This window comes from Carlito syrichta, unplaced genomic scaffold, assembly GCF_000164805.1.
Source record: "Carlito syrichta isolate Samal-C Ts95f unplaced genomic scaffold, Tarsius_syrichta-2.0.1 Scaffold251683, whole genome shotgun sequence".
In the NCBI taxonomy this organism is placed as follows: domain Eukaryota; kingdom Metazoa; phylum Chordata; class Mammalia; order Primates; family Tarsiidae; genus Carlito; species Carlito syrichta.
The window spans coordinates 437,824-459,322 of NW_007195779.1; the positions used below are offsets into that span (position 1 = coordinate 437,824).

General features: G+C 46.7%; 1 protein-coding gene across 2 annotated transcripts; it reads right to left on the minus strand.

Moving 5' to 3' along the window:
* Positions 1 to 2,181: 2,181 nt before the first annotated feature.
* CLN8 (CLN8, transmembrane ER and ERGIC protein) lies at positions 2,182 to 21,102 on the minus strand. 2 transcript variants are annotated; one of them, XM_021709530.1, is made up of 4 exons: positions 20,848 to 20,862; positions 20,302 to 20,306; positions 11,763 to 12,432; positions 2,182 to 3,978 (listed from the first exon to the last, which is right to left on the minus strand). In XM_021709530.1, exons 3-4 carry the CDS (start codon positions 12,303 to 12,305, stop codon positions 3,655 to 3,657), a joined length of 867 nt encoding a protein of 288 aa, XP_021565205.1. In that variant the 5' UTR covers positions 12,306 to 12,432; positions 20,302 to 20,306; positions 20,848 to 20,862; the 3' UTR covers positions 2,182 to 3,654. The 2 variants fall into 2 exon arrangements, with proteins under 2 accessions (XP_021565205.1, XP_008050194.1); XM_008052003.1 differs by lacking the exons at positions 20,302 to 20,306; positions 20,848 to 20,862 and adding an exon at positions 21,035 to 21,102.
* Between the last annotated feature and the right edge of the window lie 397 nt (positions 21,103 to 21,499).

Genomic DNA, 21,499 nt, shown 5'->3' on the forward strand with positions numbered 1-21,499 from the left:
CCTGACCAGGCCCTGCTTGGCAGACCCATTGTGCCACCCATCTACTCACCCCCACTGGGATGCCATTCTGTGCCAGGCACACGGAGACTTGGAACAAGTCAGTGAACAAGACAGATGCAAACCTGCCTGCAGAACTCACAACAAGTTGACACTGGAGATAACCTATTCGCCTGGTGCCGTGTATGATTGTGTCCTCCAAAATTCTGTTAAATCGTAATTGCTATGTGGTGGTTTTACGAAGTGGGGTGTCCTCCACCCTCATAAATGAATTAGTGCCTCATAAAAAGGCTGGAGGGGGAACTAGCTCAGGTCCTTTTTGTCTTTCTGTCCCCTCTGCCATGTAAGGACAAAGCTTTCCTGCCTTTGGAGGATACAATACACGCCGTCCAAGCAGCAGAGAGCAGCCCTCACCAGACATGCATCCGCCAGCACCTTGGTCTTGGACTTCTAGACTCCAGAACTGTGAAAAATTAATGTTCTTGACAAATGCCCCAGTCTCAGGTATTTTGTTTTAGCAACCCACATGAACTAAGACATTGTATTTATTGCTAAACACTTTCAACTGAGAGCCCAGCTCTAATGTCAGAGACTGCACCCAGACACAGGTGTAGCTGCTCATGAGCTATGCCACCTTAAGCACATCAAAACCTCTCTGAGCCCTGAGGTTTCTCAACTGTTGAGTGAAATCAACAGTGCATATTTCATTCAAGTTTTCAGTACAAAGACAAGAAGTTGGGTCAGGGACGGTGGCTCATACCTGTAATCCCAACACTTTGGGAGCCCGAGGTGAGAGGACTGCATGAGCCCATGGGTTTGAGACCAGCCTGGGCAACTTGGCAAGACCTCATCTCTACAATAAATCAAAAATTAGCAGGGCGTGGTGGTGTATACCTATAGTCCCAGCTACTTGGAAGGCTGAGGTGGAAGGATCGTCTGAGCCCAGCAGGATGAGGCTGTGGGGGCCATGAGTGTGCCACTGCACTCCAGCCTGGGTGACAGAGTGAGACTCCAACTCAAACAAAAACAAAAAAACAGGCAACCCTTCAGGTCCCCTCCCACTGTGGGAGTTTTTCTGTCCTTTCAATAAATCCTGCTTTCTCAAAAAAAAACCCAAAACAAGAAGTCATGGGTTATTTAGCACAGTGTCTAGCAGGAAATGAACACTGAACGGCCGCTATGACTAGCTGTGTGGAAGCAACTCCAGCAATACCCAAGGAGACTATGGGATGCTGAGAATAACAACAGGTTTGTGCTAAGTAAAAATAAAGCTAGGCATAGTCCAAGGGCCTCCAGGGTCAGTCAGCCTTCCCTTTCACAAAAAAATGTACTCAGTGCTGCTGCTCCTGAATCATTCAACTCCTTGGCCTGTTGCATTTCAATTTAAAAAACAAAACAACAACAACAAAAAACACGGGTACAGAGAAATATTTCTCTACCAAAAGAGAAAGCATAGTGACAAGTGATCATAACAAGGTCAAGCTGAAGCGTCCACATCCCAGTCAAAGGCAGAGCTATTTTCTACCTGGATACCTGTTATCAGATGGAGGTTTATGGTTGATTTTGCCCAATCTCCCCTCAAGAGATTCCAGAATTCATGACTGTTCTAGTAACTTGCCCAGTTTATCATCTGCTCTCTCAGTGAACAATGCATGAGCCAGGCGGTATACTCATGCAGTGGGATGTTGGTATGGGCCACTCAGTGAGCCAGGCCCAGGCTCTGACTTGGTACCAACAAGTGGTGGCTGAGTGAGTGTAGCTTGCACCGTGCTCATGTTAGACACAACCACTCACACAGCTACAGGGGGAGATGAGGCCAGTGAAGACCTCGGTAAAGCACTGTGCATTCTAGGAGTACTGGATCACAGTGGTTCACAAAGCCTTTTCCACCCACACACTTTTGACCTCATACCCTTCACTGAGAGGTCCCTGGTCAGAAGGGAGTGCCAAGTGGGTGACAGTGTACAGAGCAGGTGAGCTGGTGCTACCCTATGGCACCTCCATCTCTACACATACAAACAACACATGTACGAAGTTACAGGAGGAAAAGCATGAACTCATGAGAAGGTCAAAGTCCCAGTGAAGGTCAGGTAAAAATTAGGCTAAAACTTCAAACTGAATTCTGAACACTTGAAGATTTATCATCACATTTTGTATCTCCAAGACAGAAAACATTCACAGTGATATGAACAGGTAAGTTTATTTTGAGAAACAGGAATGACACCATTTGGTTTACATAAACATCATTACTTTATTACTGATTCCACAAGGGCAGGGCTGCACAGACAGAGCAGGCTGCCAGGAGCTACAGGCCTTTCAGTTTATAGTCTCCGTAGAAACACCATTTGCTGGATATGTTTAAGATTTAGATCACTTCTTAAAATGTGACAAATAGGTTATTATATACCTTAACCTAAGCATAATCAATAAAGTTAAAGCACTAATAATCAAAATACACTATTCTCAGAGTTCCATGATACATATGAACACGTCACACATGATTTTCATGAACAAACACGTGCTTTCCATAAGTACTTCAAAGGTACTTTTGGTAAAAAATAAGCTTTCACTTTTAATTGCACATTCATGGCAAAAAAAAAAAAAAAGTGTATGTCTGTCAATAAGACTGCTAAATTGGTGTACAGATTCTACCCGGGCACAAAACAGTAAAAGTAGTGTTCCCTGGGACCTGTCATCAGGTACTTCATTGCCAGGGGCCACTGCAGGAGTGTCGAGGGACCCCAGGGCCCCACTGCATCTACCCCACAGCTTGGGGGGGAATGACATCACTACCTTGTCTTGAAATCTACAGAGAAACACCAACTGAGGAATTAGGGTCTAGTTTGGGCACCAAAGCCAATTAAAAACAGCTGTAAAATCTAGACAAATCTGGTTACTAAACACCTACCTTATTTTGTCAATTGAGCAATATGAATAAAATATTCTCATTTTAAAGCAAATTTAGTGGTTCAAAAAAACTTGCAAGAGTTCACCTCCACCACCCCATACCCATGTCAGGGTGGGTAAACTCCAAGGTGCCTCAGCATACTGGAGGGTCATTACCCCATGATGTTCTTGTACCATCTGCCACCAGATAACACTATTGTACCCCTGAGTTTAGAATTTCATATATTGGGAAATTGTAATGAGGGTAACAAATCATATTATTTTCTGTCTTAGGCCAGTTCATTACAACAAAAAATAATTGATTTCGGGATAAAACACACAGCATGTGGGCGAGTGACTGGAAAGACTCTGTGCTGACCTGCCCCATCCACCAGGTGGCACTTCAATATGAAGTCACTTCAAGTATTCAGACAAAGCCACTCCCTACTCCACAGGTGATGCCTTGACACCGTGGACTCCTTTCCTTGATGCTGAACATGGTCTACCATTGGCTACGCTTACAGAATCAGCCGGAAAAGTCACAAAATTAGGATGGCAAAAAATTTGCAAATCAAGGTGAATCAGGACCTTACAAATACTTTGTGGCTACGTCAGAATTAATACTAATGAGAAAGAAAGTTAGTATTTCACTTAGAACTGAACACAAAACAGTCACTACCTCATTAATTCAAAAGTCACTATTCATGGAGCTTCACAGAATCCGTGTGCCTGCGTCCACTGGCATCTCAGAGGCAGCTGGCCCCCGAGCTGTTAGGACTTCTTCTTCTGCAGCACCTGACCATTGGCCCTTTCTGACCAACTTCCCTTGGCTTCTGTCTGTGCAAAGTTCCAATCCACTGGATTGAGAAGTTGCTGAGTCTTCTTCTGGGTCCAATATGGATTGATGATTAGTGTGAGCAGAGCCAGTCCAACGAGGAAGAGTGCAAAATGAGGCAGGTACAGGCTGTTGGTCAGGTCATCCCAGTGCCAGAAACACACCCACCACATGTGGTAGGTCAGGACCATGCGGCAATGAAACATGTGGATCATCAGCCACTGGTTTAGCTTCCAAAACAGAGAATCGGACCAGCCAGCCTGCAGGGAGACAGATAGACACAGAAGTCAATATGAAACTGTTAAAACTCATCCTTCACATTTTAAAACGGCATTTGCTACCTTACTTCGCCAAACATAACAAATTCATTTCAAAGCACCGGGATTGTTCCAAGGCTATATGCTCTTACCGGCGCTGGCTCTGCACAGCCTGGCCAGCAGGGTGCGTCCTTCTCTGCTGTGCACCTGCTGTTCCTCTTGCTCTCTGACTTCTGCTCCTTAAAGCAAAACTCAATCTTCCTTTCAATCTCACTTCAATCTTTTTCCCTTGAATTTGCACAAATTAAGTAAATAAGCAATATTTATTTAGCAAAACTAAAGAAATATGTATGTTAAACTCTCACACCTAGACCCTGGGAGAAAAACCTGTTAGAAGAAATAGAGGGTGAAATATGTCTCCTAATTTGTTTGTTTAACCCTTGGCCACAGACCAAAATGGGCTTGCCTTAAAATTATGCTAAATTTACATTAAAAATAGTTTCCAGCAGTCATAGCTAAACCAGAACAGAGAACTTGAAGATGATAATTATTACCATGGGAGGCAGGACCTGGCAGCCAGGCCTCCTCAGCACCAGACAGTCTAAAGCTTGGCCAGAAAGAAACTTAGAAGTTAGGGATGGGGGAACTGGACTAGAGACCACCTTGAGATCAGACAAGAGATGGGGTGGGCTGCTGCACCCAGGCAGCAACCAGCAGTGGTCTCAGGAAAAGGAGCTGACTTTACTAGAGATACATCTGCAACAGCTTGAAGAGGATCCTATAAACCAACTTCTGAGAGTCATTAGATCAAATAAAGGAAATGTATTCTCATAATGTCATAAAAATATGTACACACAGCTCTGACAAAAAAAATTGATGATTCAAGAGATTACCTTAAAAAATGTATAGGGAAACTAAGACTAAGAAAAACAAGGAACTCGTTGGTTGCTTGAAATACTATGAATGTGCCGAAAAATAATTTCATGAAAAATCTCATTACTTTGTAATTGCATCACTTTGGGAGGCAGTGAAAAGATTGCCTGAGCCCAGGGGTTTAAGACCAGCCTGGGCAACTTGGCAAGACTTCATCTCTACAATACATCAAAAAATTAGCTGGGCATGATACATGCACCTGTAGTTCCAGGTACTTGGAAGGCTAAGTCAGAAGGATTGTCTGAGCCCAGCAGGTTGGGGTTGTGGTAGCTGTGAGTATGCCACTGTACTCCAGCCTGAGCGACAGCATAAGAATTCAACTAAAAAAAAAAAAAACCAAAAAACCAAACCTTCTCCCACTGTTAGACACATCCATGCTTTTTCCTAACACCATGATGATGAAGTTTTCTGTACATAATACCTGTTACGCACCAAATGTCTGTTTCAAAATTTAGATGTCAATGCCCTAACTTCCAATACAGTGATATTTGGAGGTGGGGCCTTTGGGAGATGATTAGAGTGAGATGAGGTTATGATGGGGCTAGTGCCACAAGAAACCAGACCCTCCCTCTCCTCTATGTGAGAGCACAGTGAGAAGGCTGGCGCCTGTTAGCCAGGAAGTGGGTTCTCGCCAGACACCGCCAGTGCCTTGATCTTGAACTTGCAGCCTCCAGAGCAGCGAAAAAGAAATTTCTGTTGTTTAAGGTGCTAGTCTATGGTGGTTTGCTAGGGCAGTCTGAGCTAAGACAATATGCCTCCAAAATATTCTAACTTTAAATTTTTTTCTGGCAATTTAAAATATTTAAAACCTCGGGTATATTAGCTTTTGCAGATGGTTCCCAACTTGCAATGGTTTGACTTACAATCTTTTTACTTTATGATGGTGCAGAGGTGACAGGCATTGAGTAGAAACCATACTTTGAGTACTTACACTATCATTCTGCTTTTTACTTTCAGTATAGTATTCAATGAGTTACATGAGATATTCAACACTTATTATAAAATAGGCTTTGTGCTACATGACTGTTCAACTGCAGGCTGAATCAAGTATTCCGCATTTCAATGCTCATGCTCACACCACCTTCAGAAGCCACAGGGCTTTCCACAAACAGTTTGCCCCATCCAACTACAGACCTGTGTTTGGGGCCACCTTGAGGCAGGTTGTGACCACATACTTTCCCTGGTCTAAAATAAGCCTGGAGTCTCCAAATTAAAGGAAACAGAGGAAAACACACACACCAGAAGAACCTGCGATCATCAGTCTGGATGGTTAAGTGAGGTGGGATTAAAACCAAACATGAGGTGTTGATAGTTTATTTCCTTGTATGTGAAACTACAAGGATTAGGCTATAAGTTCATGGAGGTTCTTAGTCTAAAGCAGAAGGCACAAATGTGACAAATGTAGTCAGTTCCCAGTTGTAGATGTGACTGCAGACCCCAGTTTGCCTGGGCCAGTCCCTGGCAATGTGTGGGTGATAAACAGTATGGTCATTCTGCCACCTGGCCTTCATCACCAGGTCCCAAGGTGGCAAGGGTAAGACTAGACTTTGACACAGGTATGTCCCCCATCTCACATTGCCCTCAGACCTGCAGTGGAAGCACCAGATGAGCCCAGATCCAGGTGAGGCCGGACAACTGCACCCATAGCTGCATCTAGGCTCTGTGCCTGTTTCAGTCAAGGACTGATTGCTTATATGACGGGCATCCTACATAATTATGATGAACAAAAAGTTACTGTGGCCTAGTATTTACTATACTTTTTACTGTTATCTTATTTTTTGAGTCAGAGTCTCACTCTGTCACCAAGGCTGCAGCGCAGTGGCAGGCTCAAGGCCACTGCAGCCTCAACCTGCTGGGTTCAGGTGATCCTTACTGTTATTTTAAAGTGTACTCTTTCTACTTATTTTGAAGTTATCTGTCAAACAACCTCAGGCAGGTTCTTCAGGAAGTGTTCCAGAAGAAGCACTGTTATCACAGGAGATGACAGCTCTATGCATGTTACGGTCCTGAAGACCTTCCAGTGGAATAAGATGTGGAGGTGGAAGACAGTGAAACTGACGATCCTGGCCCTGTGTAGACCTAGGCTAATGTGTTTGTGTCTGTTTTTAACAAAAAGATATAAAAAGTAAAAAAGTTTGAAAATAGAAGAAAGCTTATAGAATAAGGCTATATTTTTGTATAGCTGTACAATGTGTTTTTAAGTTGTTATTACAAAAGAGTAAAACAGTTTTAAAAAGTTAAGGTTTATGAAATAAAAAAGTTACAGTAAATTAAGGTTATGATTGAAAAGGGTTACTTATTTTTTCTGTGTTTGTGTGTGTGTCGGAGTCTCACTGTCGCCCAGGCTGGAGTGCCGTGGCACGCTCCTGGCCACCGCAGCCTTGACCTGCTGGGCTCAGGCGATTCTTCTACCTCAGCCTTCTGAGTAGCCAGAACTAAAGGCATGTGCTACCATGCCTGGTTAATTTTTTGATTTCTTGTAGAGATGAGGTCTCGCCAAGTAGCCCAGGCTGGTCTCAAACCCCTGAGCTCATGCGAGAAAGTTATTTTTTAATAAGCTTAGTGTAGCCTAAGTGTGCAGTGTTCATAAAATCCACAGTAGTTACAGCAGTGTCCTAGGCCTTCATACCCACTCACCACTCTCGGATTCACCCAGAGCAACTTCCAGTCTTATCAGCTCCCTTCATGGTGGATGCCCTACACAGGTATACCATTTTTTATCTTTTATGTCATATTTTTACTATACCTTTCCATGTTCAGATTCAAATATTTACCATTATGTTATAATTATTTACAGTATTCAGTACAGTAACAAGGCATACAGGGTTGTATTCTAGGAGCAGTAGGTTACACCATGCAGCCTAGGTGTGTTAGCTACACCACCCAAGGTATACGTAAGTGCACACTGTGATGTCTGCATAATGACAAAATGGCCTAATGATGCGTTTCTCAGAACACAGCCCCGATGTTAAGTGACACATGACTGTATATAAAATGAAATCACATAATATGTACTCTTGGGTTTGGCTAATTTCTCTCAACAATGTATATGTGTAAACCATCCAAATCAGTGTCCACCCTTCCACTGTGTGGACAAACCCAGCTCATATGCCTTTCCATGGATGGTGAGACTTGGGTATGATTCAGTCTGGAGCCAAATGAACAGTGCAGCTAAGATGATCCCAGTACTCTTTTCAAGTGAACATATGGGTACATTAGGGTTAGGCACAGACCTACGAGTGGAGCTACTAGGACACAGAAAATCTCACACACCAAGTGGGTTTCCACTCACTAGTGAGAGCAACTAAAGATATTGAGATTTTAGCAAATAAACAAAAGGGCTGAGAAAAAAACACAGGAAAAGACACAGCCACATGCATGTCTGCCCCTACCAGAAACCTGTCACCCATGTGTGTACTACCGCAACACAACTACACACAAGTCTGCCCCTCACAGATTCCAGCTCCCAGAACCTTCTCTCACATGTGTACAGAAGCATGGTTGCATGTAGGTCTGCCCCTCACAAATTTCCAGCTTCCAGAATCCTTTGTCATCATGTGTGCACTGGTGCATGGACACACGCAAGTCCACTCACAGATTCCAGTTCCAGAGGACCACTAGTCGTCCTTGTTATATCCCAGTGCCTGGCATAGAGCCTGCTGCAGCATGCGTTACTGCTCATGAAAGCAAACAGGATTGACAGAAGTGCACAAGTACTGAGAAGAATATGTTTTGTAAAGATAAAAGCATTTAAGTTTATCCTTCCTGCACAAACAGCATCCTAAAAACTTTAGAGAACATACAAAACCCCCAAATAAAGCCTCTCACTCAAGTGGTCACTCATGGAGTCTGTCCTCACCACCACACCTAAGGAGTATGAACTGCTGGAGATGCCTGCATTAACAAGTCCTACAGGAGGCACTGTCCCCCTCACCTGGCTCCATGAGAAGCACAAATAAATGAGAATAGCCAATACTGGTTTCCCCTGGGGACTGGAGAGACAGGAAAGATTTCTGTTTGTTGCTTGTGACCTGAGCACTTTGGGAGGCTGAGGTGGAAGGATCACTTAAGGAGTTTGAGATCAGCCTGGGCATCATAGCAAGACCCTATCTCTATACAAAGATAAATTTTAAAAAGAACAAAAAATAATAAAAATGCAAGATAACTATTTTTTTTTTGAGTTGGAGTCTCACTCTGTCACTCAGACTGGAGTGCAGTGGCCACTCCCAGCTACTGCAGCCTCGACCTGCTGGGCTCTGACAATCCTTCTGCCCCAGCCTTCCAAGTAGCTGGAACTACAGGTGCACACTACCACGCCCAGTTAATTTTTGATTTGTTGTAGAGATGAGGTCTCGCCAAGTTGCCCAGGAGGTTCTCGAACCCGCGGGCTCAGGCAATCCATTCACCTCAGCCTCCCAAGGCGCAGGATTACAGGCTGAGCCACCGAGCCCGGCTAAGATAACTATTAACATATTCCTCAAAACACACAAATTATCCCATCACGCGATCTCTTGTGGGATTTAATGTAGGCCACTGTCTACTGTATTCTTTAGCACATCAATGTGAGCAAGCTCCTCTGCTTTCAAGAACACTATTTTCTGCTGAGTAATACACAGCTGAGTGACTTCTGAAATCCAGTGTTTCCACGTGTGAGAGGAGTGGGCAAGGCAGAGAGTGGGCCAAAGCCTCTTCTTCCAGCAACACCCCTGCACTGCACACTGACTCCAACCAGAGAAACCAGAGAAGCCATAGTACTGCCCTGAGTCCCTGAGAAGGCTCCACTCTTGTAGAGAGGACACACACAGAGAACACTGGAATGCCAAAAGCCTGGGCAGGTAATGATGGGCTCCCAGATCACAGTATCTTCCTAAAATGAGCCCATGCTGAGACTGGCAGCTTCACTTTCATTCATTTGCTCAGCAAGGGAATTCAGTGGCTGGGCCATTTATGTGGCTTTTTCAATCTATCCATCATTTCAACCCTTCCTTCTTGGTATGGTCTACCCATATCATACCTGCCCCCAAATACCTCCTGCCACCCTCTAAGCCATACCCTCGCAAGGATCTCTCCAGCTGGCCTGCTGTGGGAACTGTAGCTCCATGGCTACCTCGTGATGCTCTATGCTGGTGATGATGGAGCCAGCTCACCCATGTTCATTCCCTAGGATTCAGGTGAGCCTCACCTGCAGCTCCAGGCTGGTCCTCATCTGGGTCCATGAGCTCTCTACACGATCCTGTAACTGCTTATACAGCCTGTTTAGACCCAGCCAGGGCCAGCAGGACTAGTCTCTCTGAGCTCCCAGGTGCTGACTCACAGCTGGTGTCCACGTTTGTTACCTGTGAACAGTCCGCACCGTTTATATTGTTAATGCACCTTTGATGGACTGATACCATCTTTCCAACTAGATCCTAAGGGCAGGAGTGATATTTATGGTTATTTTTCCTCTCAAAGACTACCAATGTCCTATACACAAGAAATGCTCAATAACATGAACCATTCATGTTGACTGGTTAAACATTCGCAGTATTTCAAGTTTCATATAAGATATCCTGTGAACAATGTAATATAATAGGTCATAAAAGATAGCAAAATATGCTAAAGATTATTTTTTAAGACTAGATATGATAGCTTATGCCTGTAATTATAGCACTTAGGGAGGTAGAGGCAGGAGGAATACTTGAGGCTGGGAGTTCGAGACCTCATCTCTGCAAAAGCAACATAGTGAGACCTCGAGTCTATAAAAATATTAAAAAATTAGCTGTGCATGGTAGCATGCGCCTTGGGAGGCTGAGGTGGAAGGATCACCTGAGTCTAGGAGGTTGAGGCTGTGACGAGTCATGAGTGTGCAACTGCACTCTAGCCTGGGCGAAGAGTGAGACCCCGACTAAAAATAAAAATAAAGGAAAATAAAAAAGTAAGCTAGGCATGACGGTTCATGCCTGTAATCCCAGCACTTTGGAAGGCTAAGGTGAGAGGACTGCCTGAACCCAGAAGTTTGAAACCAGCCTGGGAAACATGGTAAGACCTTGTCTCTAAAATAAATTAAAAAAAAAAAAATTTTAAAACTAGCCACAAGTGGTGGCATGTGCCTGTAGTCCCAGCTACTTGGAAGGCTGAGGTGGAAGGATCATCTGAGCCCAGGGGGTCAAGGCTGTGGTGGCCATGATTTTGAGCCACTGTACTCCGCCTGGGCAACAGAGTGAGACTCCGACTCTAAATAAATAAATAAATAGCGAAAAAGATGTGTATATCACACATATATTACCTCCTTTTTTTAAGTATTGAAAGAAAAAAAAATCATGTTTTCTAGAGCTTACAAATGCTACCTATTGAGTCATAAGATCCACTGAGTTTTCTTTCCCCACAGAGTAGAAAGCCTAAAAGATTTAAATTCAAGAAAATGGGCTGGGTTCGGTGGCTCAGCCTGTAAACCCAGCACTTTGGGAGCCCACGGGGTTCAAGACCAACCTGGGCAACTTGGCGAGACCGCATCTCTACAATAAATAAAAAAAAATTAGCCAGATGTAGTAGCATGCACCCGTAATTCCAGCTACTTGGAAGGCTGAGGCGGAAGGATTGCCTAAGCCCAGCAGGTTGACGCTGGGGTGGCTGTGAGTGTTCCACTGCACTTCAGCCTGGGCAACAGAGTGAGACTCCAACTCAACAACAACAACCAAGACGGCACTCAACCAAAATGAGTTTGCTACTGAATGCGTGTGTTGTAATTTAGTTTGCTGGTGAGTTTATGGCACAGTCCACAACCAAGTTCTAAAGCAAAATTAAATGGGCCAGGTACGCTGCTCAGCATGTCATCTTTCACTGACACATGCAGAAGCCACACAGGAAACACTTACCTTTAAGAGCATCCAGGAAATGCAGGTAAAGGGGGTGCTCATCTCCAGGAGCAGGGTGGTCATAGCCAGATAGTGCCCAGCCCTGAGATTGACCACAGAACCGAGAAACCCAAGAAAGGCAAAGAGATGGTGAACAACGAGAAACAAGTCAAACGTCCGGAAGGCCAAGTTGGACAGGTGGACAGCGACATTTTCAAAGAAAAAGAATCCTGTCGCTGTTGTGACATGAAACCAACACCAGTTCTGCTGGCCCTGTGCCTTGTTGGCATAAAGCACAGGGTCCCCCAGTAGAGCCCACAGGCCCGCGGCCGTGCTCTGAACACCAAAGACTGCACGTGTGGCTGCCAGGTCCCAAAATACCTTCTCTCTGGCCACCAAACAACGGTAAGTGGCATTCAGGGAGGATGACAGCTGGTGGCAGACCACAAAGACACCCAGGTAGAAGATAAAGCCAGCAACCACAAGCATTGAGCGGATCTTCCAGGATGCATAGTCCAGGTCAAAAATGCTCTCTGATGTGCCCCCATCACTTGCTGGATTCATTGTCCTAAACTGTATTCTTTGGGAGTTCTGGGGCCAACACAGGACTTCTGGGACCGATGCTGCGACTCGTCCAAGAAAATGAAGTCAGGGCAGCTGTCCCTGGGATCGTCATGTACCCGTCTTCAATCTAAAGAAAAAAAAGTCACTTTATGTTGACTGAATAGAAGCCAGGACACATCAATTCCTACCCCAGTAACTCAAAAACATTATAAAAAATGTCTTCTCAATTCTATACCTTATTCTTTTTGTTGTTGTTGAAGTCTCACTCTGTTGACCAGGATGGAGTGCAATGGCATGCTCACGGCCACCACAGCCTCAACTTCCTGGGCTCAGGTGATCCTTCTGCTTCAGCCTTCCAAGGAGCTGGAACCACAGGCACACACTACCAAGCCTGGTTAATTTTTTAACTTATTGTAGAGATGAGGACTCGTCAATTGCCCAGGCTGGTCTCAAACCTGTGAGCTCAAGCAATCCTCTCACCTTGGCCTCTCAAAGTGCTGGGATTATAGGAGTGAGTCACCACGCCCGTTTTATTCTTAATTCACTTACAAAGATACACAAACACAGTAAGATAACATCCTCACTGGCAGAGGAGAAGGAAAGAAAATAACATTAAAGATGGAGAGGTCAGCCAGGCGTGGTGGCTCACACCTGTAATTCTAGCACTTCGGGAGGTGGAGGTGAGAGGACTGCCTGAGCCCAGGGGTTCGAGATCAGCTTAGGCAACTTGGCGAGACCTCTACAATAAACAAAAAAAATAAGCCAGGTGGAGTAGTGCACCTGTAGTTCCAGTTACTTGGAAGGCTGAAGCTGAAGGATCGCTTGAGCCCAGCAAGTCGAGGCTGCAGTGGCCATAAGTGTGCCACTGCACTCCAGCCTAGGGGACAGAGTGAGACTCCAACCCACCCCCCCGAAAAAGATGGGGGTCTAGCCATGAACAGAAGGCCAGAACATTGCTAACATAAACACATGGTCCTATGCTCTTCCTACGGGTATTCCTCAACAAAGTTCTAGCTTCATGGCGGTCTGTCGATAAGTTACACAATTCACAGGCTCCACAGGATGAAATACACTTAAATAATTACACTGGAACATACTTTGTTAAAGCAGTTTACTTCCAGAACCAGAGACAAGAACATTACCCGAGTACTCCAAGGTAGAGAAGTTATTTACGAACAGGACTGTGTGCAAAAAGGGCACTGGGAGCGGGCATGCCTGGGTTCAAATCCCTGTTCTGCTGCTCACTGGCCACATGGCTTCTGTCCTTCTCTGGAGCTCAGTTTTCTCACATAGAAAGTGGCACAGTGAACACTAGAGGTGGTGATGGATGTCAAGGACTAGAGCAATGCCTAGAGCACAGCAGGCATTCAAATGGGTGTTTTAGCATCATGCTTATCATCATGCAATGCCGTCTAGATGTCCTTATAAACATCCTTATGAACAATGGAGGAAAAAAATAAGTCCTCAGTATGCTCTCATTGAAACAAGAGCCTCCATCTGAGGTTCCATCTGAGAAGGAAGCGTCCACGTTAGGCCATCTTCAGACAACCAGGGCAATCCCTACAAATAGTTCACGGGCTCCTACTTGCTCAACCCACTGGGTGCCCTTCCCCATCTGAGGTACCAGCAGATGAAGCCTGTGCCCTACCCTGGACCAGGGACTCTTTATGGCCTTCTCCAGCTCTCAAACTCAAGGTGAGGATTCTCATCTTAATCATGGAAAAGTCCATTAAGCTGCCTGGCAGTACTGGGATACTGCCAGGGTGGGGGTGGAGTGGGGTGGAGGGACACAACATCAATAAGGGTACCTGATCTCAAACCAGGCAAAGTGGGGACCAAAGGAAGCCTAAACTTTACCTGTATGATGACCACTTATATACCAAATCCTGAATTGTACCCCACATCTTTAAAAGAAAAAAAGAAAAAAGAAATATTTGCATAAATTGGGCTCGGTGGCTCAGCCTGTAATCCCGCCATTTGGGAGGCTGAGGTGCGTGGATTGCCTGAGCCCATAGGTTCGAGACCCGCCTGGGCAACCTGGCAAGACCTCATCCCTACAATAAATAAATTAAAAAAAAATTAGCCGGGCGTGGTAGCACATGCCTGTAGTTCCAGCTACTTGGAAGGCTGAGACAGAAGGATCACTGGAGCCCAGCAGGTCGAGGCTGCAGTGGCTGGGAGCGGCTACTGCACTCTAGTCTGGGTGACAGAGTGAGACTCCAACTCAAAAAAAAAGAAAAAGAAATATCTGCATATATATATATAATGAGATATCTTGGGGATGGGATCCAAATCTAAATGTAAAAAGTTTTTGTTTCTTATACAGCAATACATATAGCCTGAAGGTAATTTTATGTAATATTTTAAATAAATTTGTGCATGAAAAAAGTCCCCTAAGTAGATAAGTACATAATGATCACTTGACCTAGGGGCCATGGATACACATAATTAGCACCTTGTTTCAAAAACTCATTTCCTCTTAGTAATACTGGCTGCCTCCTGACAGGGAAAAGATTGTGAACCATATGGATGTATGTTCAACAAATTAGTAACTTTTCTCTGCAACAACGCTAAAACAAAAGTTCATTCTTTCCTTGTGTTTTTTTTTTAATATTTATGCTATCCACAACCAACCCATTTCCTATTCTACCTTAAGTTGTTTTGGTTTTTTTTTTGAGTCGGAGTCTCACTCTGCTGCCCAGGCTGGAGTGCAGTGGCATGCTCACGGTCACCGTAGCCTAGACCTGCTGGGTTCAGGCAATTCTTCTACCTCAGCCAAGTAGCTGGAACTACAGGCATGCACCATGCCAGGCTAATTTTTTGATTTATTGTAGAGATGAGGTCTTGCCAAGTTGCCCAGGCTGGTCTTGAACCCGTGAACTCAGGCATTCCTCTCACTTCAGTCTCCTAAAGTACTGGGATTATAGGCATGAGCCAGTGTGCCCGGCTCTACCTTAAGTTTAACGAAACTTGGTGATCGCATAAAATAGGTTTCAAGTCTATGCTTGACACACTTAAGTACTTTCCTGCTTCCTCATAAGAAGATGGACACCTCATTTTATTTATTTTTTTAGAGACAGGGTCTCATTCTGTCACTCCCAGGCTAGAGTGGAATGGTGTGATCATAGCTCACTGCAGCCTTGAACTCCTGGGCTCAAGCAATCCTCCCACCTCAGCCTCCTGAGTAGCTGGGACTACAGGTGTACACTACCATGCCTGGCTAAGTTTTTAATCTTTTGTAGAAATGGAGTCTTGTTATATTGCTCGGCTGGTCTTGAACTCCTGGTCTCAAGTGATCCTCCTGCTTCAGCCTCTGAAAGTGCTGGGCTTACAAGTGTAAGCCACTACATCTAGTCATCTCGTTTGTCATAATGTTATAAGAATCAAGTTCCTATTCCTTGTGGTATTTCTTGGCTGATTCTGAAATGGCTTCCCAATGCCAGCAGAATAGGTCTGAACTGACCGTGTCCTACAGAAATCTTCGGAGTATAACCTAGCTACCTTACTGAGTTCTACTCTCACCACCCCTCCCATCTCACTCCATGCTACATCTTCCAATTCTCTGAAAGTACCACGTTCTCCCTCACCTCTGGGACTTTACAGATGCTGAGCCTTCTTCCAGATACATCTTTACTTTGTCCCTGCCCCCAGTACAGTGAGCTCCAACTTACTCTTCAGGTCTTGGCTCAGAGGCCATTTGCTCCAGATGCCCTCCCAGACCAGCGGTATGGACTAGGTTAGTATCTTTCCTACAAGCCCCCGATGCACCCTGTATTCCTCCACTATAGGATCTTAAATGCACTCTTCCTACATCCTCACTTCTGCTGGGCAACAAGTTCTGAGGGCAAGGCCACATGTGCCTGTCCTTCATTACATCTCCACTGCAGTGCTTAGCCCACAGTGGATGCTCAAGAAATACTTGTTGAATATATGACTAGATTCTAACAGCAGAGAACTCTAGTCATCCACACTCAGAAGACAGAGAGCAGGACTGGGAGCACAAGCTCCCCACACAGCTGGGCCCTCCTCTCTCTGGAGGGGGCCCCAACTGTGCACAGCAGGACTAATGCCAGGAGCATGAAGGAGCTGTTCATCTGTGATAATTTAGCAAAAACTGGTCAAGCATTATTCAGTGAAAATAGTCACTGTGACCACACCTCAAGAATGCAGAAAGCATTAGCTCACAAGCATACACCACATCTGAGTCCTGGGACCTAATGCAAGTAAAACAAAGGAAATGCTGATAACTACTAAATCTTGGTTTGATATGGTCATATAATCAAAGGCAAAACAATAACAGCATTTGTTTTCCTGTTCCTACACTAACATTTCAGCTATCACACAGGCTAGCTGTGTGTGAACACAAACATGAATTTGTTGGTATTCACGTTCTGCCCGGATTCCTGATGGCTCCCGTGCTGTTCTGTCCCTCGTGTGTGTTTTCAGGGTCAAGAGGAGTGCTCTCTGAGGATGTCACGGACGACAACTGAGGCCACTCTGTCCATGGCCAATACCTTGCAGCCCCTGCCTCTGGTCACGTATGGCAAGACTCCAATGTTCTCACACATCTCCAAACACCCTCCAGCTCACAGATCAAGTTTAACACCGTGTTAAGGGGCTGGCAAGAGCACTTGGCTCTAGTATCTGATCTACAGCAAGTCACCTTCCAAACCCCATGCACTTCACAGAAGTAGACCAACTTCAAGTGCCATCTAAGGCCTGGAGGGGAGACAGCGCACCATGGTAAACAAAATCTAGGCTGGGGGGAAAGGAGGCCACACTATCAAGCGCTGAATGGCAATCCATTAAAAAAGTTACCCTTGCACAAAACTGCAAACTGTTAAAACATGGATTTCTCCTAAATTTTATTCTTTTCTGCAAGTCAGTCATGAGGTCTGGGTTACAGGTCCCATTTTGCCATAATTGCATCAATGTGGGCTTGGCCAAGACAGTCAACTTCTATGGGACCTTTGCCTTGAAATGGGAGGGTCCCCCTGACTCTGGAAAGCTCTACCTAAAGCAATGACCCAAATCCACCCCAGTGGACATGGTGAGCCACGTGGTGCTTCAGGAAATCTTTGGTTTGGTTGGGTTGGGAGGGACTCCGGTACATGAGGACCAAGGATCAAGTAGGGTAGTCAGCTTAGTGGATCTGACCTTGGTTTCACCATTCAAACAAGTTTCTTTCTTAACCACATTGGGCTCCAGTGTCTGATCAAGAAAGAAAGAAAAACACACACAGAACAAAAGGACATGAAGCACCTACTACAAGCCAGGACCATTCAGCTAGTGTACTTAATCCTTACCAGAAGAGAAAATGGCTTCCAGGTCTTCAAACTTTCTAGGTACCTATTTGGAAATACTATCGTATCTAAAGAAAGAAGTGCAAACGAGTTAAAGTCAGGCATTGGAACAGAAGCAGGAGAGCCAGACCTGAGACTAGGCAAACCCTCTTGGCAGTTACTGAGTAAGTGCATATTAAAGACAGAATCAACAGATCATAAAAACTGGAATACATACCACCCCTTCAAAACCTATAACCAATCCCCATTCTGATTCTTTGCTCAAAACCTCCTAATTATGTGTGTTTCTATACAGTTATGGGCAAAGGAAGTTTCCGAGCAGGCTGGTGCTATTGTCTAACTTATTATTGTGGATCTCTGAGACTGGTTAGTGCCAATCAGCACCCTCCAGCCAGGGATGCACCAGGGAGGTGAATTCCTCAACTGACTAAGCGTGAGGGTAGAAGGTGAGGCCCAGTTGCAGGGTGCTGGGATTCAGCCTAGACAGCCAGTTAGCCCTCCCTGGGGTCCTGCAGAGCCCTGCTGCCCTCTCTGTGGCGTCAACTGTTCCACTAGAAACAGTTGGGGTTGGCCGCGTCACCAGACGGATAGTCACAGAAGTGAAGGCAGGCCTTGTTCTGGCAGGCCTTCTGTGAGAAAGTCTCCAGTTCTCCTTTTGCTTCTATTTCTGCTCCTTGACCCAACCACAGCCCTCACACCTTAGATGTGAAAAAGGGACACTGGAGTCACCACCATTTCATTGCTGTGGGTCTGCCTGGCGCCAAGCTCCAGACTTAAGGACTCCTGCGTGTGGCCTGAAGCCTTAAGTGTAATGTGTAACTGGAAGCTACTGCACCTTTCCTGGGTACAACGGAGACCAACCAGCACAGACTCATCCTATTTTTTCAATCTAGAAGGGTCTGGAGTCCTTCAACGCCAGCACCTTCATCTCAGCAGTTAAGGAACTGCAATCAGAAAAGAAGCAAGTCCCAGAGGGGCTGCCATCTCAACACCAGCCAAAGCCCCATCTCCTGACTTGAAGCAGATCTTCAATTTCTTTGGCAAAAATATGTATCTACAAATATCTTATTCTTCTCTTACAAGAAGTCGGGGTTTAAGCTCTTCTATTGCACTGGACCATGCATTTTTTAAAAATTTGAATGCAAGCAAATGAATAAGAGCGTTAGCTCTGATGATGCTGCAGTGTGACCTAGAACTGGGGCTCAGTGACCACCAGGACCCTTGAGCTCTGTCATGCATCTGTAAGCTCCTCCTGTTCAGGAATAAACTGCTACAGGAACTAGTATTCTTATGTTAAGATAATTCATTCAAGCCGGGCTCAGTGGCTCAGCCTGTAATCCCGTGCCTTTGGGAGGCTGAGGTGAGTGGATTGCCTGAGCCCGCGGGTTCGAGACCCGCCTGGGCAGCGAGACCTCATCTCTACAATAAATCAAAAAATGAGCCGGGCGTGGTAGCACATGCCTGTAATTCCGGCTACTTGGAAGGCGGAGGCGGAAGGATCACCGGAGCCCAGCAGGTCGAGGCTGTGGTGGCCGGGAGCGGCCACTGCACTCCAGTGTGGGCGACAGAATGAGACTCCAACTCAAAAAAAAAAAAAAAAAGATAATTTATCCAAAATTTGGAGATGAAATCAAAAAGAAAAAAAAAATGGTTTATTGCTTTTTTTGGCTATGCTAGATCACTGCTTTACAGAGTCCCTGAGAATCCCTTAACTTTGTAGGAAAAGTAACTGAACTCACTATTTACCGCTGATTGGGGCCCATACATTTCACAACCTGAAAAGTTAATTCTCCTTTCTACCCAGAAGAAAAACAACCCCAAAAGTGTGGTTTCGTTGCATGTAAGATACTTGCCGATTTTGTACCTAACTAGCAGTCTCATTTCAGCATTCCTTTTATTCACTCACTACAAAAATTCTAGTTTTGTGAGCGTGTTTTGAACTGGCATGTCATCCTGCTGGATCCTTCATTAATGAGTTAAGTGTAACCTGAGACTCTGTAGGCTCTGAGGTCACCCAGAGAACCTGTTATTTTAGTTCTTTTTAGAGAGACTGGCTGCTGGGAAGGACCTCCACAGCAATTACAGCCTGGAGCATGGTGGCCAGGCTATAGTGCTGCTTCTCTGAGATAGACACTGAATTGCCAGAGCTCAGAAGGGGTAGCTGCCTGGTGTTCCCTCGTCACCAACACGTCATCAGTGCTTTCTCCTCGCCCAACCTTCCTGAAAAGTTTTTTTTGAGATGGAGTCTCACTCTGTCACCCAGGCTGGAGCTCAAGAAGGACGCTCACGGCCACCACAGCCTCAACCTGCTGGGCTTAGGCGATCCTTTAACCTAAGCCTTCCAAGTAGCTGGGACTACAGATACAGGCCACCACACCTGGCTAATTTTTGTGATTTATTGTAAACACGAAGTCTTACCAAGTTGCCCAGGCTGGTCTCGAACCCCTGGGCTGAAAAGTTTTAAGTAAAAAAAACAAAATTAAGGAAGAGAGATAAGCAGAAACTTGACAGCTAAGATTTCACACAGAAGGTAAACTCAAAAGGGCCTTAGAAACAGCCACCTCTCCCCAGTCTTTCAGAGAGGAGTCCCCCACAAAGAATCTACAAAAGCTTGGAGTCCCAGCTCGGCTCCCCTACATCCACACACCCCCAAACCAGAGCTAATGTCAGGGCCCTGCCCAGCCAACTCCCACCTGAGCTCACCCGACCCAGGGCCCCCTTCCCCCACACCCTGCTGACCAGAACCTTGTCCCCTCCCACCCTGTCCTCACCTGACCCAGAAACTTGTCTCCTCCTACCCCATGCTGACCTGACCCGACGCCCCCTCCTCCCCACCCCAGCTAACTTGGTGACCAGCAGAGACCCCACCCACGTGACACCTCCTCTGGAGGCCAGGCCAGGCTCTGGAGGAGTCATCTCCACGTCTCGGACACAGGGGACCGGACCATACCCGCCCGGCAGGTCTGCGGAGCCGAAGTCACGCGCGACGGCGCCGCCTCAGCTCTCCCTTCCCTCCGTCCTGCGTCTGCGCCGCTCACGGGGCCCGAAGTCGGCGTCCGCGCTCGGCCCCCACGCCCCCTGCGCACCGCGGAGCACCACACACGCCGGCACGACCCCGGGCAGCCGGTGCAACACCGTCCACGGGCGGGGGGACGACAGCTCGGCCAGGGGGCAGCACGCCCACCAGAGGGCGGGGCCGCGACGCCAAACACCCGGAGTCACTCTGGACCCGGTTACACCTGGCCCTCACCTGGCCGCTCAAGTCCGTCACCCTCACCCGTGTCCCCGCCCCCGTCACCTGGACCCCTCCAGGCTCCTTACCTGAACTCTCACCCCCTCACCCGGGCACACCGCTCCCCTCACATGGACATCCCCCCTGCCTGGGCCCCTACCCCTTTCCTTCACCTGGACTCTCCGTCCCCTCACCTGGGCTCGCTGCTGTCGCTACCCGCCCGCAGGGCGCCCAGCTCTCACCTACAGCACTGCCGCAAACAAACCTGCGCACGCGCACCGCCGAGGGGCGTGGCCACGGTGGGCCCCGCCCGGACGCTACCACGGCGGGCGTGAGGGGGGGGGCCGTGCCGGAGCCGGGCTGTACCACGGGCGGGAGCGGGGAGCGCTCCGTAAGTCTCAGCGGACCCGCGTTGTCTGCGCGCATTGCAGCGCGTCCACGTGACGCACCCTTCATATCCCAGGCTGGCCTCTGGAGTCCCGAGTCCCGGGCTGCACCCTGAGGAAGCTCTGTGGGGATCCCACAGCCACAGGGACCCCAGGCAGGCCGGCGACGGCCCGGCCTCGATGCTTGCCATCTCCCGCAGGGCCGCGTGGACCCTGGAGATCCCCACGGAGACACCCCCATGGAAAGCTTCCAGAGACCCCTGCGGAGGCTTT